Genomic DNA, 26,814 nt, shown 5'->3' with positions numbered 1-26,814 from the left:
TACTGAGAGCTCATTTTATCTTTTACTAGTTCTGGATCTATAAAGGAACACTTGCTGAAATAATTCAGAGGAGATGAGGTTTTCAGACTTTTGTTTAACAAAAAAAAGTGTTTCTAGCATTGTTTCTTCTGCATTTTTTGGTCTTTTGACATATAAGTAAATTTCTTCCAGCATTCTGAGATGCGAGTTACAATATTCTTTTCTACAGTGAGCTTTTAAAATCCAGCTTTATTACATGACTTTCCAGCAGCTAGTCCTAAAGAAAATGTAGAAAGTTTTGCTTTTGAAAATTAAGCCAGTGAAATTCATTACAACACATGAATATACTGAACCACATAGTACACACAGAATCTCAAGTCTGATCTATACAAACTCCATGTTTAAGAAAATGACCCCTGTGTTTAAGACACTAATCAATGTATAGACAAAATTGCATACAAATGGCATTTCCGTATGTCACATTTACCATTACAGGGACAACGTTTTCAGTGATTATATTTGTTTTTTTTTAATGTGGTGGAGCCTGCCTGCCTGCATGTGGGAAGACTCACATACTTTTGCCAGCAAAAGCAGGTGGTGTTCTCCCACCAGCCACGAGTTTAGAATCACAGAATCATTTAGGTTGGAAAAGACCTTTAAGATCATCAAGTCCAACCGTTAACCTGACACTGCCAAGTCCACCACTAAACCATGTCCCTAAGCGCCACATCTACACGTTTGTTTGGGATGAGTAGCGTAGTGACTAACCACGCACCAGCCTTCCTCTTCAAACAGGCTGAGAGCCACCTGGCCCTTCTCCAAAAGTCTGTACTGATTCAGCACATCTTTGCAGCAGCCAGAAGCATCCCCCTTCAGTAGTGTAGGCTGCTGGGTGCATGGCAGACTCTACCTCTCCTTTTTACTCTGATGTCCCATCAAAGTCAAAATCTTGGTGCTTGGCCTGTTACCATGGCCTGGACCTAGTATATTGAAATGCTGTGAGGTGAAAACAGTGGTGGAGAGCTCCATTTGTCAGGAATAACGAACTTTCTCACATTTGCGTGGGAGACGGAGCTCACTTGCCTGTGCGTATGCTGCTGTTAGGAGGATGCTCTACATCAGTAGGGCGAGCACTCAAATATGTACTAGCCTTTCCTCTGCCTAAGTTTCACTGTCTGCGGTTCTCTCCAAACTAGAGCTAGAGAGAGCTAGAACGAAGACTCTGTGTGTAACTGAGTGAGCTTGATTGAAAGTTCAAGAACTACACTAATGTGGCAGCATAGGCATATCTTTGGGAGACAAGTCCTAGATTACAGTGAATTCCCACATTAGCTGCGGACCTCGATAAACTTTTACAAATGTTTGCTGCAAGAAGAAGTCTTGGTCTTTTTCTGTCTTTTCTTGCTTGAACACATACACTTAAAGCCCAAGGCTGAATCAGGGCAGCTGCAGCGAGTGAACAAAACAAAATGCTGTGTTCTAAAGCATTTTCAAGAAAGGAGCCACACTACGCGCTTTTCTCCTGGCGAGGTATTTATCATCTTCAGTTTTATCGGAAGATGATACAGAGCCTCACTCCAGCAAACAGTATGTCTGAAGTTAAGCCCAAGTTATCACCAAGCGAATAATCGAGTCATTATTCATATCCCTCAACATGCTATTGGAAGATGCTCAAATATGGTAATGAAGGTGGTGTAAGAATAGTGTGTTATCAAGCTCCTATCTAATTTTTAAAGCTGATTTCTCAAGTGTGTGCTGGTGGGAAGGTAGTGGCAAGTTTATGCTCCCTTTTTACTTAGGTGTAAGGTCATCTGCTCAAGGTGTAGGTTCATCTGTTACGAATTATTCTCCTTTATGTCTTGCCTTGCAATATCATTCTTATCTGTTCTTACCAGTTTGCTTTTTCTTCTCTGAATGCCTTTGAATTTGAGCCCACGACAAAATCCTTACTTTTTTTTTTTTCTTTTTTCTCTGTCTTTCTAAGCTAGAGCTGCACGTAAGAAAGGGTATTATTTTCTGAGTTTTGTATGTTTGGTGTATCTATAGATGGGGAGTATTCATTCAAAATCTACTAAAAGTGCATGTAGGAAGTTGAAATTTAATGGGTTTACATTAATGGTAAAGGGTCAAATTCTGCACTGATGTGAAGGAAATGATATTCATTTCCTAATTGAAGAGTGGCATGATATTATGGCTTCCATATGCTTTCTGCTTATGAAGCTCTCTGCATTAGCACGGCGCATTGCTTTAAAGAAGTCTTCTGCTTCCTGGGGACAATTCCAGGGAATGCTATTTGTTCATAATTCAAGGAGCAGTTTTGCTTGCTAAGTTGAACAAGTTTGTTTGTGTAATATAGTGTTTGTTTATGCAGGCAGACTGGAAAGGAAAAGGCAGCCTTTTAAACAGAACCACCAAGTCGTGCAGACTCTGGTGAGATCCATGTGCCACCTTTTTACTGAGCTTTGTGTTTCTGTGTCTTCCAATACCAAATTTTATACATCAAAATCTTTCTAGAGTGATGCTCTAACTAAAAAGTCAAAACTATTTTTATTAATGGGCTTGACACATAATTTGGAATTTGTAATTGTGTGCTTAAATAGCGTTTTGCCTTCCTTGTGAAGGAAAATAAATTTTTGAACAGTTAGTGATATTTTATTTTACAGTATTGTAAGATAATGTTATGGTTTTCTTCAGCGTTAGGATGGCAGGCAGGGGCAAGTCATAGCTAAAGAAGAAATGGTGTACTCAGGAGTCTGGCATCTGGACTCTTGAAAAATTCAGCTTTAGTTTTATGATATGTTGCTACCTATATGTTTCTTATTTTTTAAGAAGAAAACTGAAAAAACAACGGTTTGTCTGTGAGGTTTCATGCTGTAAATATTCTTGACTTTGTAGCTGAGTATAACTTTGTTTTCACGGAGATTTTTGAATGCTTAGTATGCCTGTTTTTTTGTGCCTAATGACGTAGCTTGAGTTCAACAAAGTGTTTAAAGCAAGATTAAGGTTAATTCCTCATTAACACAAGAAAAACAGAGAACCCTTTGGGGAGTGAGAAAGCCAAAGGTCTTATACAGAGACTTTTTTTTAATTTGACCAGTCTGTAATATCCAACATACTGTAACTATTCAGACTTTTTGAGTATTCTATAATTTCAAAAATTCATTGAAACTATTTTGGCATTGGCAGTATCAACGAGTTGATGCTTTTCCAAATAAGATTTCTATGCATCTACCATTTTGTATGTACGCTCCTTTTATAAGTTAGTTGTTGTTACTTGTTTAAAGTTAGTCCCGTATTTATTTGAAGGTACAGGTATCCTCCAAAATTGGGATAAATATTTTCTAAATGTTTTGTGGGTTTTAGTAATTATCTATAAATCAGTCATAATCCCTCTTTAAAATAATGTTTTAAATTGGTAAGTAAAAAACTTCAACATTATTTTAAAACATATGTATCTTAAAGGAATGTTTTCAGTTTTCTTCATGGCCATGTGTTTCTTCTGTTAGAGCAGAAGTAAGTTTCCTTCAGCATCTGTAGAAGCATATCTTTAGGTATTTAAAATGTAAAACAAAATGCTGGCCCTTCAGAATCCCAAGCAGTGTTCTGTTTTTATAAAATATGCAGCCTTTCAGGTAGGTATAATATTTTGCATGTATATTGCACTTTCATCAGAGTATCTCATAAAGTCTCCTGCTAGTTTCTGTCAGTCAATCTAGACTCTTGTAAGAGTACTAGCAACATAAATAACCACCTAATTGCTTTTTATCACAATGCTGTGAAAAGGGTGTTATAAGATCTATTACAAGATACAAAGAATAGGTTATTCTTCAGTAAATGCAAACCTGTATTCTTACGGAGTAGCATATCAGGATGGATTGTTGGTCTTAGTAAATGTGTCTGTGTTGTCATGTTGAAGCACTTCCAGTTTCCAGTTCTGCTCCTTCATGCACAGCAAGTTGTTCCATGGGTGAGAAACGAAACTGCAGAACCAGTTAGCTTCCTTGATGCTAGTGAAGGCAGAAAAAATTTTGTTTCTGAATCAGAGCAGAATTTACTAACTTAATAAGTGACTGCATCTGATTTTCCTTAAATCGTTGCCAGAAGAGTGCAGTGAAACCTGTTTGAAACAACGTCCCAGTGGACTGAGAAATCTGTTGCTTGGGAGAGGTGGTCTGTTGAGGAGAGAAAATTGTATACTTCTTACACATGGATTCATTGTAATATGATTGCATTAGTGACCATTACAGACACTGTAATTCGAGTTTTATTTTCCTTCAGTGAGAGTAAGAAGCAAAGAACTTACACTTTGTGGCGGCCACTTTGAACAAAAGTTGTCTAATATTGTGTGTTCTATATTTTTTCCCATGATTTTCTTGCTCAGTGTGCCATTTATACTGCAGAGTGTGTGAGACAGTTCTTTTTGTGGGCTGAATATCTGTGTACATGTATTCATATATTTAATATTTTTTCATAAAATACACACTTTTCTGTAAAACTTCAAATTGTACAACAGCTGTCTACTGTTTTCAATGATCACGTTGCCAAGCTCTAATTACTTGTACATATCATACTTGTGAAAATCGATGAACAAAACTGTATGAAGGATGTAATTGGCCTTGATGTTATTGCTGACTCATAAAAATACATGAGCTTCAAAATATATGAATTATTATTTTTAAGTATGTAATATTTTCTACTAATGTTAGACCTTTCCAGAAGCACAAATTACTGAAGGTCCTCTGTGTGCTTGTATGAGTGCGAATCCTTATAGAAAATCACAAGTGAGCTGTTCCGGGTTTAAAATTTTCCCCCTACGTCCCCCCTTTCCCCTTCCCCTCAAATCCTTACCAGCATGTATCCTACATTGAATTTTGGATATATTAGCTATTCTTTGGGTATTATTTGATTAGGTGCTAATAAACATTAACTTAGTCAAACTGCAGGAGATAGATTTATTATGTGTCTTCTCAGCTAATATGTAAACTGTTTAAATGTTGTGGATTGCAGAAGTATTCAGTTTTGTTCACCTCACACGTAAATATTCATAAGAGTTGTAATTTCCCTGTCCTTAACAGGGGATAGAGTAGGGGGGCACACAGATCACCCACAACCAGTATTTCTTAGAACATATTTTGTTTATCAATCTGGTACTATTAATGTAATTGAGCTGCTGTTATCGATAGCAGGTAACTATTCACAACGCATGTTCACTTACTCACTCCTGTGGATCCTTCACGTATTCACTCATAGTTCCCTGGCTGGAGCATCAGTTGGGGGGCCAGCCTAGCTCTGTGTTTGGAAACAGAGGGTCATACTGTACCCCCCACCAGCAGCTTTTTGGTAGGTGTTCAAAAAGTTCCTCCAGGGTCCCTTGTTTCATCAGATGTGCGTATATAATTCTGTGGTCTTTGTAAATAGTACCCACCACCCTCTTGGATGATGTCTGGGTTATATGAGCTCTGGTTGATGCTAACCTGTGTTGGTGGCCTTGGGCAGGTTGGGCCGGACTGTGTTGGCGTGTCCTGAGTTTGTCAGTTCTTGTAGGTCCAACAGGTTTACTGGTACTCATCTCCAGAGTTTATCGGTCCGGAGGAAACTGTTATGAATTACCTTCTTAGCACATACCTTTCCTCTCTGTTCAGCTTGCTGTCTCTGTGGTAACTGTTCCTCCGTCCATCCTGTAGGTGCCTATAGGACCTCTTCTCACAGGCTTGCCAGAAGGGCCAGGCATGACATGATGCCATACCTGATAACTGATTGCCCGTAAATTACAACTATAGTTGTTTGTATGACAGCTAGTAACTTATTGGTAGCATACCCTTGCCTCCCTCATTAGTAATTAGCATTTTATTTATTTACATTATTATTTTAATAAATTATTTAAACTATCATTTGAATTCATTCCAACATATGACTATATTACCAACAGTTACAGACAGAAAAATAACAGTTTTGTTTCTGGTAATATGATCAGAAAGCAAAGGCCAACTAAAATAAGAATTTATCATGTCCAATCTTCAGCTTGGCATAAATGTATGTATTTAAACCTACAGATTTTATAAAAGAATCTTCTTGAGAGCAGATAAGTGTTTTAAAAATGCTGGAATGGGTTTATGAGAATAATTTTCTTTTTCATCTGTACTTAATAGCAAAATAGAGTAAGTCTTGATTTTAATGTTTTTCCACAGGTATACCTTGAAAGACTTTTAACTTACGCAGAGATAGATATTTGTCCAGCAAACTGGAAACGAATTGTACTGGGTGCAATTCTACTGGCATCCAAAGTTTGGGACGACCAGGCAGTGTGGAACGTGGATTACTGCCAGATCCTGAAAGATATCACGGTTGAAGACATGTGAGTGCAGCACATTTATCTTTGTCAATGAATGCCAAGATCTGTGTGTATGAGGGGGACGGGAAGTTCTCTTATAAATTATATAAAGTTTGTATATCTGCGTTGTATCTAAACATGGTGGATGCTGATAGATGGCATGCGGTCTACTTGACAGTTGCTTACATGGAAGACATGAGTTATTTTTGTTTTCTGGTTGAAGTGTATTTCACCACTGGATGTTCATGCATGGTGATGAAAACAGACCTGCAGAATATTTGAATGTATGACTTGACAAAAAACTCCACATCCAGTGAGCCTGCATATATTCACTTCAGCAACATTTACTGTCGTGCTAGTTCTCCATACAGACAGTAGACCAGCATGTAAGGCAGGAAAAAAAATTGTTGTGATCCTAATGACCCTTAGAGGATCACCCACTTATTTATTGCCATTATTCAAAATTAGTGTTTTGGGGTTTGGTTTTGTTTTGTTTTTTTCCCCTCTGTCCTGCTGAGTTAGTTTCCAAGATATTAAAAATCTTGTGTTTTAACTCACAAATTTCCATTTTTCCATTTTTTTTTTTCTGATGGCATTCTTAAGAAGTGCATATTGTAACAGCATAGAGTTGTGATATCTGGCTGGATACTCCCAAGGCATATTAAGTGTATATTCCAACAGTAGTAAAAAGAACTGTAATAAGAATAAACACAATTAAGATTTTAATGTTTACAAATACTAAAATGAATGTTCATTTCACTAAATAGTCTAGTGCTTTTTTTTGTTTAGTTGGTTAGCAGGTATTACAGATATTGGCTGAAGTGCCTGGGGTTTGTGTCATCTATATGTTCAGGGCTGAGTCACATACCACACACACTTTCCGAGGTGCCCTTACGTGAGCTGGCATGCGTGCGCGAGCGGTACCGGAAAGGCTGCAGCTGGAATTGGTGCTGGGATGGTGGCGGGGGGCTGGGTGCCTTGACAGGCCACTGTGGCTCGTGCATTTGGAGAGTGACATTTTCGGTCTACTGGTGCACCCCTTTTTTAATAAGAACTAATAACAATAAAATAATTAAAAAGATGTTTTAGTACAGTATCTGTGTGTTTCAGAGCTCTCTGAAGCAGAGCTAAGTGTCTGTAATGAGAAGTATATAGACTTGTCTCTGCTTTAACTCACTTAAGTCAGGATCGCAGCCACTGAAGAGAGTTTGTTGTGGATAACTGCTCTGGGAAGAGGGAAGTATATGAGAAGAAATGTTTTTTGGTCTTTTCCAACCTTAATGATTCTGTGATTCTATTTATACAGGCAGAATGTTTTTTGAATCTGAGTTTGTAAACTCAAAGCAGTGAAAGGCCAAGAGTTTTTGCTAAAGCAGTCCTAATTTAGTTTCTTAATAGTTCGCTGTTTGTCAGATTTATAGCTGGTGTAAAAATGATCTGTAAGGGAAAGGTTGAATGTTAGGAGTCAGCTGATTGCTTTAAATTAAGCGTGCTCCTACACTGCTAGATAAGACTTATAAATTGTGACTAGCTGTCATTGCTCAAGTATTAGAAAAGTTATCTCTAGATCTTGTATTAACAAGCAGTTTGTAATAAGGTGGGGTTTTTTTTCCCAAGTCAAAGTGAAGAACACAAAGCTTGCATTGCTGTGGTATGCTGTAGGTACTTTCATTAGTTTTGAAGAAAACTCTCATTTCAACATAGAGTTGGGAAATACCACATAATGCCATTTCAGTATCTGTTTTAAAATGTGTAAGCTACTTTAAGGATGGTTGCTGGTACTTCTTTTCTGATATAACCCAGACAGAATGACATTTCCAAAATAAAAGGGGGGGGAAGGGGGGGCAAGAAGTTAAAATCAGGCCCTTCACATTTATGTGTGCAATATTATTCCATGCAGAACAGTTTGATAATGCTTCCTTGACTGTTTTGAGTGTTTTCTGAATGATTTTGCTAAGCTACTTTTCCTTTGATCCTTTTCTCATGCTTTGAGGTATTCAGTGGCAGTAAGGGCCTCCCTCCATTCACTCCTCCTCCTCCAAAGCAAATCTGGGAGCTTTTAAAGTATTTCTGAAGCTGGGACATGAGCTGAAGTAGAGTGCGGAACAGCTTGAAGCAGAGTGACAGTTTGACTGTGCCATGTGACAGTATTAATCAGGAATGGTTATGAGTTTTGAAATTGCCAATTCTCAGGGCTTTTTTTGAAGGCATGTGATGAGGCATACTGTGATGGTGTGAAAGGAAACAAAAAAAGAGGTTATTGTTTTTGACAAACACAGGTGATGGTGCTACTGTTAGAAATTGCACTTGAGCTATATAACACCATTACTCACATGGCAGACCTGTGCTCCCATGCTAACATCGGCCCTCTTTCTGCACTGCACATTCCCCAAACTGTGATGAATCCTTGTCCTCAAAGTTTTTAGCTTCTTCCCTTTTTCTTTAGGGTTCTCACAAACTGCAAAACTAGACGCCTTTGGAGAGCCTGTATTCTCTGTATGGTACTTGGTGATCTGGCTCATGGTCTTTGTGTTTGGGGCTCCTTGTGAATCCTCCAGCAGAGATTTTGGTGCTTGTTGACCTGATGTTTGTATTCCTGCTGCCAGTTTTTTCCAATTTTTTTTTGTTTTCCTCCCATCCCTAGTGTGGTGGATTTTTTTTTTTCTTTCTTATTTTTCAGGTAGTTCGGACAGTACAGTATTACGATTTTGAAGTGCTTAGCTCTACACAAGATGGGGGCTTTCATTGTTACGTCAGTAAGGCAGAAAAATTCTAGGTCAAAATCTTCAACCACTGCGAATCATTCAGCATAAGTGTATCAAGCAAAACATCATCCAGACCTTTCTGAGTTTTATCAGTCACCAGCAGTACATTGAACTGTGCCTAAAAGCTAACAGAGGGCTTGGGAGGGCTGAACTGCAGTATATGTCTGTAGGCACATATGTAGCATTACCTTGAGTTTCTGTGTGAATTTGAGGGGTGGCCACAGGAAAGCATACGCTAAAGCAGTCTCATGTGGATATGTCGGGGAAGAAGGGTATGGCGGTTAGTTGTATTACATTAGTTCAAATCCGAAATACCTGTATTTTTTTGTTCTTTCTCAGCTGTAGTTAAGTCTGCTGATCTAACCTTCAAGTCTGGGAACTAGGGGATAGTAAGAATCTGAGGCTATGTATTGTTCTTAAAGATTTGGGCATGCTCTTCAAAAGAGGTACAGCCAATGTCTTTCTGCATCAAAATAGGCTTTATATCATCCCTTAACACAGACCTTTAGGCTTAGCTTGCAGAAAGTAAAATTTTGGCAGTATAAAAGGACATTTAAAGATAATCTTCTGTATTTATTGATAGACATCTTAAAATGTAACTTTTTTAATTTGGATTTTTTAACAGCTAGAATCTTCAACAGTGTGAATTCATGCCAAAGAGTCCATATCCAGCTTTTAGATAGTCTTTTGATGTTAATTATTTATCGTTATGTAAACATAGGATTTTGGCAGAGAGAGAGTGAAGGTAAGGAAAGACAATTATTAGGATGCAAGAGTGATGTAAGAGTAAAGAGTGAGAAGAAGAAAAATCTTTCAGTGTTGAAAAACTACTGTACCAATACTTTTTCTTTTTATCCTCAGATCCTTCCTTTTCTATTGCCAACTGCCTGCACATTCCTTGCACACTTACACTGCAGTCAAAATGTAACTTAAATGCAGTATCATGGTCAGTCAATACCTGCTGGTAACACAGCTGTGCAGGCCATATACTCTTCAGCAAACGTACAGCTTTTACCACCCATTTTTCTATTTCTCATATCTTGAAATCACTGTTTTGAGTATCTCATATGTCCCTGCATATGTATTATGTAGGATATCTAGTTACCATGCAATTTATGAAAACTTGCCATCCTTAATTTTGTTGATTTACTTACTTCTTGACATACTTTTTAATGTACTGGTGTAGGTAATAACGTATTGCTATACCAAAGTTTTCATGGGGTGGGAGGTCAAATAGGACCTCTGTTCCTATCAGGTATGTTGACAAACACATTTGGTTTAGGTACTGAAACACAAATGATCACCACTGTGAATTTTGAATGCATGTCCCAGGGAAAAATTTCTTCATTCTGTTCATAAAGAAAGATAAGTCAGTATGCTGAAAAATTCAGGCTTCCCATGACTAGTTTTAAATGATTGATTATGAAAGGCTGAAGAGAGTAAATAAGTTCTCCAGTAATTTAGGTGTTAGAGCAATTCGCAGCATTGATGAGAGATGTCTTGACAAATTTAGGGCATGTCTGTGTTTGTGTTTGCATAGCTGTGTGTGCAGATCCACCTAGTGGAGGCACAGCGGAAGCTACAGGAAATTTTTCTTCCTGATAGCTTTTCTTTCCCAGATTGTATTAGCTAAACTGATAAAGGTGCCCTTCCGCTAGCAAAAGTTTGTGTCTGAGTTTGATTGGCATCGCAGTAGCAGCTGCAAAGTGCAGCATCTTTCATATTCCGCATTGGCGTACGTATGCCAATAAAACTTGGTAGACTAGGTCAAACCTTAGGCTATGATAATTGCATCTGGCAAGAATAAGAAATGAACTCGGTTTATACCATTTGCAATTTAAAGTAAATTACATTCAGAATGCACAGTCGAAATATGTTTTCACATTTATCTTCTTTCTACAGGAATGAGCTGGAACGCCAGTTTCTTGAGCTGTTGCAGTTCAATATTAATGTTCCCTCCAGTGTTTATGCCAAGTATTATTTTGATTTGCGTTCCCTGGCAGAAGCGAATAACCTGAGTTTTCCTTTGGAGCCCCTCAGCAGGGACAGGGCATATAAACTTGAGGTAAGACACTTTCCTTTTAGATTGCTCAGCGTTGAATATATATGGGGATTTGGAATTTTGGCGTTGTTTCTCCCTTCTCCCATCTCTTACCAAATATTCCCATCAGGTGTTAGAATATCATGTGCCCAAATTTCCGTAACTGTTTTGTTTGTGCTTTGGACATGGGGACAGCTTTTTGGCCCAATTTGCTTCATACGTTGTTCTTGCTTTCCATTTCTTTTTCAGTACCAGTTGTCTGAATTGGCCTTGTGACAGTACCCACAAGTTTTACAATGAGTCTGTTCAGTCTGGTTTTGTGTGTTCATTTGGTTTCTTAAAACTGATCATTCACCTGAAGGACAGAATATTAACAAATACTGCTGAAAATAACTATTCCATGTGCTTGTTATCTGCTACTGCTCCACTTCACGTGGATCCAAGTCTGTTATCTCCTGTGGTGTTTTCCTCAGTAATGAGAAAACAGAAATGAGCACACGTCTTCAGTGAATAAATCATGAATGCTTATGAGACCTGAATATATCATGTGCAGAAATCACTATGTTGGATGGTCTGGACCTGTGAAATGCAGGGCAGTATGAATTCCCACAGACAGAGGAGGAATTTAAAATCATCTGACAACTGTGGGCACTTTGCAGGACTGGAATCTATTTTTCCTGAGCTTTCTGATAGGAAGTTTTTCAAATAAGGCCATTATTGCATGAGTGTGTACACATTTTGTTACTAATTTTGAAATTTGTCATTAGATGCTAACTGCTTTTAACATCTCATGTCTTTACTTATGTAACAGCTTTGCACTGGAGGTTGTTTGCCTGTGGGTTAGAGTGAGATTTGCATGTTCTGAAACTCCTAGTGCTCCTGTAAAAGAGGCAGGCAGTACTATACACGTTTTTGTGGGGGTAAATGGTGTGTGGGAAGATTAATTGACCGGTGACTGTAATGGGACCAGAAAGTGGTGGAGAAAGAATCAAAGCACATTTCACTAAAGTTGTATTTCTCATTATTTCTAAATATTCTTTCTAAATTTTGCAGATAGCTCTAATAAGAATGTAACTTAATTCTGTGTATGGAGTGTAATGTAAATTTGCATCAGATTTTGTTTCTATTGAAGATAATTAGAAAAATCAAAATTCATTGGGATTATAATCTTAAATGAAAAGAGGTCATTTACTAAGTTATTAGATGGTGGGTCTTGATAATAAGTGCCATTACATATATTAAAATTGAGTGAAATACTTTTTGAAGAGAATTTAGTACACAGTGTTTCCCAACACTATCAGTCTATATTGCACACAATGTGTAAGACCGGGTTACAAATGAAGGCAACGGCGATAGCTCCTAAAACCTTAGAAGAAAAGAAAATAGGAAGTGACTATAAATACCCAGAGAATACTGGTGATTCTTCTGTACTAACTAAAGAGAAGGCATATTTAAAAAGAAATAACGGAATATTTTTTTCAATAAATCCATATAATTAAAAATTTTCCCATGTTGGGGATGCTTTGTGCTGCTAGCAGAATTTGGCTGTAAAGTAACCATGCTAGCCGAAGAGGATGTCTTCAGGGAAGACGATGAGTATCTGCTGTGAAACCAACTTGGTCTACCAGCTCCTGGCCTCTGTTCTGTGTCCAGAAGGAAGGGAACATAGTGGGAACTGCCTTGTTCCCTGGCAACTTGGTTGTCATTAGTGTGCCCTTGAAACTAGTTGACAGCATAATTTATAGCCTAGTTCCTTGAGCACAGTTCAGCATTTAGCTTGCCAAGAGTTATCAAAATGCATTTGCAGCACTTTTCTAGGTCTTTCGTGCTGTTCAGCCCATAGTTCCCTGTTTTTGAGTTGCCTGGATTGTCAAATGGAGTGGATGTAGTACCACACAGGCTGTGATATTTTTGCTACTGAGAGAAAAGCTGCAGTCTGTGATGAAAGACAACAGACTCATAGCGAATGTATCTATGCAGTGGAAGGATTTGCCTTGTCTGGTAAACTGAAAAGACCTTGCTCGTTCCTAAGATTTAAAACAATTTATTTACTGGCATTTGAGACCACAAAAGGTCTTGCTTAGAGAAGTGGTTCTATTATAACACATTTCTGCTACTTCTGCATTTTCAAGCTATTTTATGTATCTAAAGCATGAGTATTAGATCTGGCATGGCAGAATCTGCGTTGCTATTTCTGCAAATATCATGAGGTTGACATACCTATGATGAAAAAAAAAAAAAACCAAACAAAAAACCAAGACGACCAAGGACAAGGCTAATAAATACTGTTCCTCATCAAATGGAAATGCTGGACAAGATCCATCAGCTTCAAGGTGTTTTAAGAGGTTATAGTACTTGTTAAAAACGACATCACTTTCTGGAGCATCTGCAGTGGATGTTTTTCTTATTTAATTGTCCCACAATTGACACTTAAGAAGCAGCTTTGTCTTTTAAATGACTAAATGAAAGTATTTTTCTCTTACTTTTCATAAGCCTGTGGCCTAAAAGTGTCCTGAATTTGTTATACCAGTCCACCTAGTAGCCAGAAACCATTTTCATGACCCTGCTTTTTTTCCCCCATTGTATGGAATCATGCAAGCTAAAAATGGCAAATAACCTTTCATTAGATCATCCAGTCTGTCCACCTGCCAATGCTGTTTGTTCCAACCAGCATATGTTGTAGTGTGTTTTCTCCTTCCTTTTAATTATGTCAAATGTCAAGGCTTCCTTTGTTTCTCCTGAGAACTATTTTCTAATATGGGAGATTTTTCTGCCAAGAAGGTTGTTGGATATCCAACCGTAATCCACTATTTTGTAATTTCCTACTCTTGCACCTGGTTATTCTCCCATGTACTGAGCTAAATATGAGTCAGATTCTGCTCTTTGGGGTAAGTGCACAAAACGCGCCTACCCTATTTCTGCTTGTCGTCTTAGCACTGTGCTCGTTTCAAGGCTAGATTTTGTAAGAGCATTCATTAGTGCACTTCCAGTTTAACTGACAGCCTGTGTTGTCTGAGCTTTTTATTGTTAGGATAGTGCTTGAGCACATAGTTCAAACCCTTTGAACTACGTGCTGTATTTTCTTGACCCTAAAGAAGTACAGTCCCATAGATCAAACAGACAAAAAAGAGGAGAAAAATTTTTAAGTTATGAGTAGAGAAGTGTCTTTATATCCCTTCAGTTTCCCACTGTCGCAGTGACTGATTGCAATCCTGCGTGTTTTGCATGTTCAGAACCCTCTTAGCCAAGAAGCAAAGGGAGAGCAGAACTCCCCTGCTCTTTTATCAGGAGTAACCCCATTGCTGCTCTTGTCATTCTCCATAAATTAAGGAGAACCCCCATCATCACAACCTCTAGTTGTTCTAGTGATTTTTTTTTTAGGGTTGTTTTTTTTTTTTTTTACTTTTACATTTTCTTGATATATATAACCCTTCCAGACTTAGTGCTGTCTGTCCCTGCTAAGTTCTCTCTGGTTTGTCCATTTTCTGGGGGTGTTGCAGCACTCGCCGTTGTGTGCCTTTGTGCACTCCCAGCAGTGAAGCCATAGTCAGCCCTGCTGCTTTCCAGCCCTGCATAAACATGCACATGCAGCCAAAATTTATACTACTACTACTACTGCCTTTTTCCCTGCTCCTTTCTCTTTACCCACCCCCTTCACCAGTGACAAAGTCTCGTCTAGGGTCATATAACTCAGCAGAGGAACTGACTTCTAGTTCTGTATGCATATGTATAATGGAAGAATATATATGTATGCATTTTTCTAGATGATTACAGATACTACAATCAAGTCCAACAAAATTTCACATGATTGAATAGTGTTGCTGTTTTTAAGAATGTTTTGTTTTCATACGAGAATTGATTGCTTGCAAGTGTCAAAAATTGGGTTCTTTTTCTAGCAATAAAAGCAACAGAAATACCAGACGACACAAAGGTGTTTATAAGCTGTTTGGATTTATTTTAGCTGAAGGACAATAATAAATATTTATAATTTTCTGCTTTTGTCTTGTTTGCCCATATGTTACGCTGAAGTTGACAAACTAACTTGCCAGATAGGCTCCAAATGTCAATTTTGTAAATTATTTGCAAATGAAGAGGCATCTTTAGATACAGGATTGCTTTAAACAACAGTCAGTGTATTTCTTATCCATATGATTAATCCCCAGAGACTAGAGATGCCAAATATTAAGTTCCGCTTCCAAGCAAAATTTTGTTTTGTCTGACCAAGTGCCAGAACAGAAATTTTCCTGTGAAACAGGCAATTTTGAAGTGATTACCTTCTCTGGCTGTTTGATGCCTAAGGTAATAGGCTGATTTGGCAGCTGAAGGAAGCTGAGCTCCGCCTCAGTACACCTATTTGCCAAGCCATGCCTTGGCACATTATTTCATGATTAAACGCTTTTCGTATTGGATTTTAAATCTGATTGAATTGCATAAACTCTTAGTCCGTTGAATTCCTGGTTAAATTACATAAAATGTTATTAAGCAGTTTTAAGTGAGTTAAGTTATGGTCTACAAAGCAACGGGAATATTTGCGTTATTTTATTCTGGTGTTCTCTTCATGTGCACCACGAAAGAAAACTGTGTTCAAGAATGGCCTTAACAAAAGGAAATTCAGTTTCTAACTATTTCTAACTAAAAAGTAGCAACTGTTTTTTTCTTGGTGGTGGTGGGTTTTGTGTTGTTTCGGTTTTGGTTTTTCTTAATTTAACCATGTTTTGCGGCTGGCTTGACCAAAGCGTTCGGCGAACTTGCTCTCACATGTATGAGTTGTGTGCTTCTGTCATACCTGCCTCTGGTATTTGCAGGACTATTAAAATGAAAGGACTCTTCACTGCTACAACTTGCTGTGCTATAGAAGATCAAGAAAGAAAATTATGATCTGTGGAGTCAGGCTGTTTATTTGTATTGCCTTGTTTTATAATCAAACACTTGTAGTGGTTTTGTTTGTACGGTACTTTTTTATTAAACATCCTATCTTAAGACACCACTTAAAAGTATTCCTGAGTAAGTAAAAATACTGGTTTAGTTCATCTTATTTTTTAATTTGACCTTGAGTACTCCTTGCAGTGAGCTTTCTCTGCAGTTCTGTGTGTTTGATCGCCAGAGTTAACATCTCTACTGATGCCAACCATACGAACCCTAACAGACACGCTATTTTAGGGCACAGTATATTTGTGCATATGAGGTCCATAATAAATATTTGTTTTAAACTTGGCTAAAAAAAGCAGAAGAAACATAAAACATTAACTCCAGTGTAGTAGGAGTTGACATTTGAAAAATATTTGTCTCTCTTTTTAAAAGCTTTTAACATTTCTGTGCATTCTTAATGCAAATTAAATTATTCTGAATATGAGTTACGTTTCCCATTGGCACTATATAAGATAGGCTGATCGCACAGAAATCACCATATCCTTCTGAAAGGCAAGTAAATATCAGCTCTGTAACCAAAGCAGGGCGAGTATTCTGCCAGACCATTTATCAGTAGAGAAAAATATAATTACTACAAGACATTTTAGGAAATGAAAAACTAAGAGCCATTCTCTTTATAAATTCTTCAAATATACTTACAATTTCTATAGTTTTTTTATTAAGTTTTCCACAATTTTTCACCAATGAAGTGTTGTATATGAGTTACCACATAGCAGTGGGTAAGCATTGTCAGCTACCTTGATGAGATTTGTGATGTAAAGAAAAGGCTTGGAATATGCTCCCTGAGTCCTTCAAAAGCAGCTGTGGTAGACAATGCAATGTCAGTGCGTTTCTTTCTTTTAAGAATAATGAAATGAGAAAGGAAATTTGGGGAGAAGCTCTTCACATGTTTTGCTTGATGAAGTCACTTTTTGTAATTCTACCTATACGTAGAAATCTCTGTTTAGTTTTGTTTTATCTGTACAGCTGTGGTCAATGCAATTGAGGTTTTCTCATTCTTTTGTCTTACAGGCCATTTCCCGCTTGTGTGAAGATAAATATAAGGACTTCAGGAAAGCCGCAAAGAAACGGTCAGTCAGTGCTGACAATCTGACTGTGGTTAGATGGTCCCCTGCTATTATATCTTAACAGAGGAGACTGGAATATTTCTGCGGACGTACTGTTTCATCCATCCATTTTTTTCGGGGTGGGCTGGGGGCGGGGGCATAAAGAAAAAAGACTTGATTTTTTTATTTTTAAATCTGTCAAGCTGCCTTTACAGTGCCTCCCCATTGTGTAGCACACGAGTAAAATACTTAGTGGAAGGAGAAATGGAGAAATCAGTGTTCAGGAGAGAAGATGGGCAACAATTTTTTTCTCACTTTCGCTAACAGCTTTACCCTTTTTCTGAGGAAACGGTAAATCAGGTGCTTGGAAGAAGAAACAAAAAAATGAAGTAGAGGCAGAAAAATATTTAAGAACTGTGCCATTTTCTAATATGCTGTACTCACGAAGAGAAATAGCAGCATGAAAACAAACCGTTTAGTCAGATGACTGTGCACTAGAGGAATGAAGTTGGGAGAGTTCCATCCTAAAGGTTTCTCTTAATATCTTTTTTATTTTTTGTTGGTTTTTGCATTCCTCATTGCTGCTTCCCAGGATAAATTCTTCCGCTTGCACAGCAGCAAATACGAAGTCTGTATTTACAGTAGCACAAGCCCCCGAATAAATAGTGTTGAGTTTTTTCACTGCACTTTTCTCTGTAAGCTGTCTTATTAGCATTATTCTTCATCATTATTATGCATATGTTATATTTCTTGTATGCCTTTTATTGTATTTCAAAAGAGAGAACTTGACCATAGTGCTGAACCAAAAGTGTATACAGGGATCTGAAGATCTTCGTAATTTCATGATGTGTTTTATTTATAGTGTACTTCGGTGCATGTGCCTTCCTGAGTTCTTGGAATCATTTATCTTCCCTTAATATAAGATACAGTTATTAAAGTATTCAGATGTTGATGATAAGACTTGGGCCAAATCTCTGAAATTTGCAACAGATCTTGTGATTCTTTTTGCAGATTTTCATAGCATTAGAAGTTTAGCAGAATTCATTTTGAGGGAGATATTTTTTTTTTGTATGGCCTGACTAGTTCATTCCTTCACCTCCAGGTCCATTGTTGCAAGCAATATTCTCAATTTTTATATGTTTACTTTAAATTAAAGTGAGTCTGTTTGTATAAAACAAAAAATAATAAAAAAAATTGTTCCAGTGAGAAGGCCTGTAGAAGAGCAGAATGGAAATCTTAACAAGGTATTTGTCACAAGTAGATTTGATTTTGAAGCTAAAATATAACCCTCATGTTTTTCAGTGTAGGTGCTTATAGAAATTAAAAGTAACCGAACTGTGAACATAATTTTCCACTCTGATTATTAAGCTCTTCTTTTGTTATTACTAGTTCCCTCTTACTGTGGCTGTTGCCCCCTTGGAATTTGTAAGAACCTTTTATAGAAAATAACTTGTCAGTATAAGCATATTTGCTTTATAATGCCCCAGGGTGATATTTTTCCCATTCCCACAGTTTAGAAAGTTACAGTTAAAAACTCTCAGTTCCTGGAAATCCTTTCTTTATGACTATCACTGAAATGAATGGCAACAGACGTCCCTGCTTTATGCACTACTGTGGTAAACCATAAAGAATCCGTATGTGTTTTATTAAGCCCTATGGGCTTGTAGCAAAGGTAGGGACCCAGAGATGCACGCTTGACTTCCAGTGCAATGCTAATCAGATGCCTCCGGGCGGAGAGGCACTGACAGGATTGAAGTAGTAATACCAAACAGTTTTCTGTTAACTTTCTAATGTGATCTGTGTAGTTTGAGACATGAAGGTTTTGTCCATAAATTCTCCTGATGTCCTTTGGGCCTTTAAAATAATCTGTCTCTCATCACTTCTTGTTGTGCCAATGCATCAGAACTGTGAGTATCCAAGTCCATTTTTCCCTTGAACATGGAATGTAAGGAAAGTGTTTATAACAATTCAGACAAAACAACAAATTCAGATTACAGCATTTGAAACCTCTTTACAGATAGTATCAAAAGGAACATTTTCAAAGCATTTGAAATTCATCCTTTATAAGCATAAATTTAGGCTTTAAAATATGTAAAATATTTTGATTTATCAACACTTTGCTAAACTATTTTCCGTTTAACTTGATATCAGGAATATTGGTTTTATCCATTTCTGGGTGATAGAGATATGAACTTTGGATTATGTAAAGATCTCAGTGCATCTACTATAATTTTTGTGAAGTTTATTAAACTACTTTAAAGATTGTATAGTCTATTTATTGTATGTATGTACATACAGTCTGATACTTTAAAAAGTGGATTCCGTAAAACCTGGCTCAGTCTTGTTTAGACTATTGAATATCGTTTTAGCCTTGTGCACTGGACTCTACCTCTGTATAGGAGAATTTTCCATATTCTTAATTAGTACTGATTCTGTGATTAACTTGGTTATGTTTCTTGCACTAAGAATTAAAAAAAAAATCTGCTGTAAGTGTGGATTTTTTCTTTAGTTTAAGTTTTGCCGTATGAATCCTCTACATATAGATGACGTTTCTTTCCCTCATGGCTATAGAATAATTTTTTGCTTTTTCTTCTGGTTTGTTCCAGGGTTGCCAAAAAATACAGTACCTGTCAGTACTTAATGAGTGTCTTTTGTTTGCAAGGTATTCTATACCATGTCATTAAAAATTTAATTATTATTTAGGATTATGTTGTGTTTAGTGTAGTTTTTTTAAGCATTACTGTATGGAAAATGCCATTGCAAGGTTAGAGAATCACCCAAGGTGTGAGGAGGGAGAAGAATCAAATAGTGTTTTAATTAACAGCACAAATACATTGTGTTTTTCATTTCAGAACCTGAAACTAAATTTGCTGTAAATGTTTTCTGGTTTAAGGTTTTCATTATCGCTTTGGTCACCGGCTCAGAAATGAAAAGGTGTAGGAAATGTAATAAACCTGTCCCTTCAAGCATCGTTGTCTTAATGAATTATTTTTATATGTTGAACCAGTGGGCCATTCGTTTGGTCGTTTATGCATTGGTAATTGGATAAATATTTGAAAAAGGCGTCTTGTAAGGGTTTTTATTCATGCATCCCTCTGCAGCCCAGAGGTGTTTCCCTAATTCCTCTTTCAGTCTGCAGACTTCTTTATATTTCATTTTTTGTTTACATTTAATTTTTTGTCAGTGATCTATATCATTCTGACAGACGCTGTTCTTTGGGACTGAGAACACTGCAATCATGTGATACAGTGCAAAAAGAAGAAAAAAGTCAAATCACCTTTTCCACCTTCCACGAACCTTGTCAGTCTTTGAAATGATACACGTTTTTTATTGCTAAAAACATACAGAATCCTGTCCCATAGCAGGGTGATGGTATCCTTTTCAATAATTTTATTTTTTATTTATCTTGTTTTCTGAGAGAGAGATATCAGCATATATGGCTTAGTTTCCCTTAGCTTATTTAGCTTAGCTTATCATGTAAACTAAAAACATGATGGAAGAACTGTTTATATTTATGGAGTCTTAGTTCAGACTTTGTTTTCTAACACCTCTTTCTCTACTTCCTAGCTTTCCTAATGCCAGAAACCTTAGGTATAACCTAAAGATTAGAAGTAACAGAAACCTCATCAGAAAAGCATGATGGTGTATTGGTGGCAGATGACAAAGTGACATCTGGTAGTGTTGGCTATATATAAAAATAGCAGTATGTGGGAGGGGATAGGGGAATTGAAAGGGCAGAACCAGAAAAAAAGCAAAGCCTTAACAGCTGAAGCAACAAATTATTTACAGTCATCCTTTGTTGGTAACGAACACTGCATTTTCCAATGACATGTTTAAACTACTAACTGAAGTGCTGCACATCCACTGCAGACCCATATTGCTCTCTGCTTCTATGTGGTCTTCATAAGGAATTCACTCAGCCTAGCTTTTAGCACTTCCCTCATTTCTGTTTCGAGCACAGCTCTGTAATCAGATTTTTTTTTTTACTTGAATTGACAGCTGTTGAAAACATCTGCCTACCTCTGCAGTGGAGTGCCTGCCTAGTGTCTCTAACAGGTTCTGAGAAAACGACACAAACACACCTGCCTGAATGTGACCTAGATGTATACAGAAATGTTAATATCTACACCCAAAGTGCAGTAGAAACCTTTCTGCGGTTTCTGTTTTTTCTCTTCAACTGAATTACATCTTGAGGAAACTGCAGAACTGATGAGAGTTTGAGTTGCATAGACTAAAGGTAATGATAGAAGATACGTAGCGACCACCGTTAAGAGAAAATGCTTTAAAAAAGAAACAAGATTTAGAAGAAAAGCTGCTGATCATAAGGAAACCAAAAGTAATAGCAGACATATATTATAATGCTGAAAATGATTGTTTTATAGTGCGTATGAACCTGCTCTTCTGGGTTGTCTTCTGAGAATCTGCAAAAAGTGACTGGTGAACCCCAGAACCACAGCTTGAAAGTGACTGAACATGTTAGCCAAGAAAGCCACAGTTGGGTCTATTTCTGTTGCCTGGGCTGGGTCATCAGGCTCTTCCCATTAAAGAAAGAAGCAGCAGGATGGCAGATTGAAGAAAGGCAGGTGACAGAGCAGTACGAATAGACTGTATTTCTTGTGTTCCTTCTAGAATGGTTGGTCTGGTGCAATTTGATGTGAAAAAAGAGTTGTTTTTTCATGCCCATTACATCACGTGTACTGTGTTTCAGCATTATTGGCAGAGACTGTCAACCGTTACTAGCTGGAGATGCTCTTGGTTATGGTACTCTAAGAAAGCTTTTTGATGTGGTGATAGCTGACAGCATACCTATGTTTCCCATATGAGTTTTTCAGAATCTCTGCAAAGAATTTGTAAAGCTCACCCAAGGCACTGGACCATATCTTTTGTGAATGGTCTCTACAGATTGGGAGCAGCAAATAACAACAAAATGCCAAAAATTGTATTTGTGAAACTGTACACTTTCTGGCTTATTCAATGTACTTACATAATTGAGTTTTAGATCTTTTTTTTTTCTTGCATCTCTGACACTTTGGCTGGGGTGCTGTGGTAACTAATGCAGTAAACCTTTGAAGCTAGAAAATCTGTGGAACTAGTGCTGCTGCCCCCTTTGAATTCACTGGCAGTGAAGCTGATACTCAAAAGGCAGATGAAGACTTACTCATGTGACAAGTGCTTTACTAAACCAGGCGTTAGAGTAAGACACCTCCTTCGCATAAGAGCTTCTGCAGTGCACTTCAGTCTAGAGCTAATTCTTCTCCAATCTATATGTTTTCTTGCTTCACTGCCTCTGGGTTTTCATTCCCCTTTATTTTAGACATTAGTACAAATTACTCTCCATGGAAACAGTATCTTGGGAACTGGCAGCTGTGATACACTTGCTGCCTTACATTTAAGCAATACAGATAATCCTGTGACTACACACTTCTCTTTCATGTATTTCAGGCAAACTGAAGTATTCTTCTGTGGAAAAAGGAGAGGCCAAAAAGATGGGGATTGGTGTGCTAGAAGGGGTTATGAGGCAGAATTAGGTGTGCATAGTTTTAAAATAAACCAGGAAATAAAGACAGGCAAATTTATTTGTATCTTCTATGGTGTCAACAGCAAAAGGCATTAATGACACTTTAAGTAGCATGGTGGTGTTAAATTTGTTAGGCAAGGAGTTTGAAGGATAATTGTCTCTCTACAACTGGATAAGATGTGCAGATTGGATTGCCATAAATCCTAGGAGGAGGAGGATCAGGTTATATTGAGCAAAATGACACAGAAGCAACACGTAAAACACATACACCAAATAATCTTTAATGTCATGCATTAGAATTGCAGGACTATCTTGGTGTTGGTACACAGTCTAGCAGTGTTTGGGAAGTATTGGTGGTCCCCTTACTTGTATAATTACATCCTGGTCCTTTTGTGGCCTTAAAGTAAAAGGTTGTCCTCTGTATGCAAAAGCTTAGCTTACTTTATCAAGTACTAGAATATAATCAATAATATTTGGATGTAGACTTTACCAAAAAAGAAAAAAAATATAGCAGAGCTCCTGTTAAGAACAAAAGTGGCTGGGGCTAATTTGGCAGTGCTGTGTGGCTTCATCAGTATGAACGTTGTGTAAAGAAAGGGGTAAAGAGAGACTTCTGCTTGTGACACCTTCCAGTATGTGTCAATGACACTTTTGAAGTCACAGGGTGGGAGGGTGAGAAGAATTGCAGACACACCCCCCCCCCCAAAAAAAAAAAACAAAACAAGTCCATTGTTGTAGTTACAGTAATTCTGCATTAGCACTAGCAGAGTTGTGAACAGAGATGAGGAATGATGTTCCAACTTCTTTATGTAGTCACTTTGCACAAAAGTGAAAATGGCTTAAATTTCTAAATCACCACCAGCACTTGTAACGTTAAATTTTACACTTACTTACTACTGCCAGCAAGTATGCACCTTATATTTTATCATAGGAATGAGTCCTCTAAGAAACGAGAGGACTGATTCTTATATCCTAGGAAAATAGTTGGGTATATCCTTAATATCTTTGAATACTGTCAGGTAAAGGGATTTTCCAGATCTGCATGGATTTAATGCTTTGAATCAATGATTTCTTCTGCTGGACAGAAACAACTACTACAAAGTATGAAGTGGCAGTATTGACTTCATCTAGAGAAATTACGGTCGTGTCACCCTGACACCGAGCTTCAGTGAACAGAGGACTGGCCTGATTCTTCTGCTTCCCCATTTAATAATGAATCTACTTCTGAATCGGTGCCAACATCTTTAGTGTTTCTGACCTGTGAGAAATCTAGACCATGAAATCATTGCTTTTCTGTGGTGGCCTGTCATTACGGTACATCAGAAAGGCTTTTTTTGTTCTGCTCTATTTTGCTGGCATGTGGCAGAACAACGTTGTATGCATGAGAGCTAACCCTTGCATTAGCTAGAGCTGTGTGCTTAGATATCTGATCCCAGCTGCGACCTTTTCCCTTTAACTTTTCTAAAAGAATTTTCTTTCAGAAAAAGAAACCAGGGCAAGAAATCAGTTGCGAATTTTCTGTGAAATACATAGATTGCAAACCAGCATCTAATTTTCCCATTTCAGATCTTTTTTTAATAATTTCAGACTTGAACTGAATTTTCCTTGACAATTTCAGTATGTGAGTGTGCGTGCAAGCATTTATTTTTAGTATTAATTGCATTAGATAAGGAATTTCTATGGCAGTGCTAATAGAAAAAGCAATTATTTTAAATGTCATTTGAACCTGTTGTTTGCCCCCCTGAGGAATGCATTTGTCTGGATTCTTCAGCTTACTAAGAAGAGGTAAATCCAATGATACGAGATTGCAGGTTTTGGCACTGTCCCCTTCATATTGTAACACGAACAATGAACTTCTTACAAATTACGGTATAAACTGAAAGCTTCAGAGGCTTGAGGGGACGGGGAGGAGAAGAAAACTGGATTTTAGTGTCTGTCCATCTCCCTCAGCTTTTCTTCTTCATAAAGTGTCCTTAAAAACAGTTTCAGCTTCTGCTGAATGTACTGTATCCTCCTGAATGTGGAATTGCTTAGGATCCGACAAAAAAACCAAAACCAACCCCATCAATCCCTTTTAAGACTTGAGGTGTGCTCCCAGGGAAGCCAGGCTGAAATGCAATATAAAATGGAAATACAGGGAAGCAGGGGAAGAGGATCTCTTGGGGCAGAGGAAGGCGCCCGCAGGCTGAGCTCCAGCACCCAGGCCGAGGAAGCAGGTGAGGAGGTCGAGCTTTCCATGGTGGCCTGCCACAAATTCCTCGCCCTCGTCCTTGCAGCTGAAATCCTGAGCTCCCTCTCCCGGGCACTGAAAACATCTAATTCCGCAGGTCTGCGCTGTTCTGTGTTGTCAGCTTATGTACAGGGTGCGTTTAAGTGAAATTGGGTCTGTATAATTAGGCAGCCCCAGTGCATCTCTAATGTAATGCATATTTGCAGCTCTTTCCCTCTGTGTCGATCTGCAGAGATCCTCTTGCGCGCGCCTGGCCTCCTCCTGTGCCCTGCCTCTGGCCGCAGGGTGTGCTGGGCTCTCCGGAGCCCCCGCGCTGGCCAGAGCTCCTGGCACTTTTAAGCAGACCTGATCTGGTCTCCTCCCTGCTCCGGGAGCTGATACTCGCATGAGCAGCAATGCTGCTCTTAGTGTTAGATTACATAGATCATTGGTAACACTGAATTTGGGGGTTACATCAGGAATTATGAAATCTTTCTTTTGCATTTCACAGCAGGATTGTTAGCCAGTGGGTTTTCTTTGGCATATCCATCTGCGCGTACTTCAACAGTGCATACAGCGGGCTTTGTGCATTAGATCAATGAATGTTGTGTAACAACCACCTGCTCCAAGAGCAAAGGGAAAGCTGAGCCGACACACCGAGCTCACGTCAGGCACTGTTAGGTACTTATGGTTACTTTATCAGTGTTAGAGGAGTTGAAGCCTCTAAACCTGTGGGATGAATTAAATAATTGCTGAAGGTAGGAAGAGTAAGACGGGCACATTACTTGAAGTGAAAATTACCATTGCTGACTTCTGAGCATCGCAATCTGGGACAGGAATCCCTGCAGATCAGAAATAGGTGTCTAGGGGATTCTGCCACAAACCTCTAAATGGAGCATTAGTCAATATGTAAGTAACCATAACATTAAACAGTAAATGAAAAAATTCAAGCCCTCCTGACAGTCTTCAGTGTGGAGAAACACTATTTGCTGTGGGAGAATGCAGTTTAAACACGTCCTGAAGGACTCGTGCTGATTTTCAAATATAAGCACGTTATAACTTTCCAAAGTTGTATATTTTTGCAGATAAATTAATCTGATCATTGAAGGAAAGATCAATTGTCTAGATATACATAAACATGACATAACTTCACTTGTCATGTACATCAGGGAATACAGTTATTTTCAGGAATGCAGGTATTTGGTCATTTGTAAGATTGGTTTCCCAGAAATGAAAACATCATGGACAAATTGAGTGGGTGAAAGTACTTAACTGTTCTTTGAGATGTTTCATAAGACTTTTTGGATGCCCTAAATATTTTTTCCTGTGAAGGGAAATAAAGGTAGCAAAAGAGAAAACAGTAAAAAAATAATAATTTTTTTTTTTCAAAAAGAAACTGAAATAGTACCAGCAGTTAGGAGGCACAAGGGAATATACCCATAAATATCTGTGGCCAGTTAAAATAACTAGTACAATTTTTAAATGTGTCAGGAACACGGTAGTCAGTAGCAATTCTGTAGCTTAGATTGAAACGGCAAAGTATCTGCCATAATGCAGAAGAGGCAGAAAGATTGAGCTAATAGCCCTGTTTTGTCTTTGCATGCTGTGTTCTTGCCTTGCCGTAGTATCGGTCAGCAGCTCCGTGGCAGGCTGAACACAAGAACGGGACAGGCTGCATTTCATTTCCCCCTGCTTAAACAGGACCTGAAGCAGGACCTAAATTGGCCTCCTTATCCATTTATGCTGTGGTTTACCTTCCTGGCAAAATCTCCTTATTGCTCTCTGTTTTGGCCCAAATACGACATTCGACAAGGTACCTACTGTGTGAGATTTCCTTGCCCCTGGCCCACGCCGGGAGCTGGCCCTGGGGAGGCGAGTGGTGCCGGAGGGCTCCCAGCTGCAGCCTGCCTTGGGGATGGGGTCCTGGGGAGAATCATTCCTGCTGATTCTCATCTGTTTTCTTTTGCTCTCTAAAACATCAGAATAAATCCTTCAG

The 26,814-nt window shown here is 38.2% G+C and overlaps 1 protein-coding gene across 4 annotated transcripts in view; it reads left to right on the top strand.

Moving 5' to 3' along the window:
• CCNY (cyclin Y) overlaps window positions 1–19,581 on the top strand; it is a 126,074-nt gene extending 106,493 nt beyond the window's left edge. For all 4 annotated transcript variants that reach the window (XM_059818331.1, XM_059818328.1, XM_059818330.1 and 1 more), the window contains 3 exons: window positions 6,168–6,334; window positions 10,978–11,140; window positions 17,057–19,581. In XM_059818331.1, coding sequence (XP_059674314.1) covers window positions 6,168–6,334; window positions 10,978–11,140; window positions 17,057–17,173 — 447 coding nt within the window. In that variant the 3' untranslated portion in view covers window positions 17,174–19,581. The remainder of the gene's footprint in view (window positions 1–6,167; window positions 6,335–10,977; window positions 11,141–17,056) is intronic.
• Window positions 19,582–26,814: the final 7,233 nt, after the last annotated feature.

The sequence above is a fragment of the Gavia stellata genome, chromosome 6 (assembly GCF_030936135.1).
Source record: "Gavia stellata isolate bGavSte3 chromosome 6, bGavSte3.hap2, whole genome shotgun sequence".
NCBI classification, from domain to species: Eukaryota; Metazoa; Chordata; class Aves; order Gaviiformes; family Gaviidae; genus Gavia; species Gavia stellata.
This window is presented reverse-complemented; position numbering and strand designations above follow the sequence as displayed.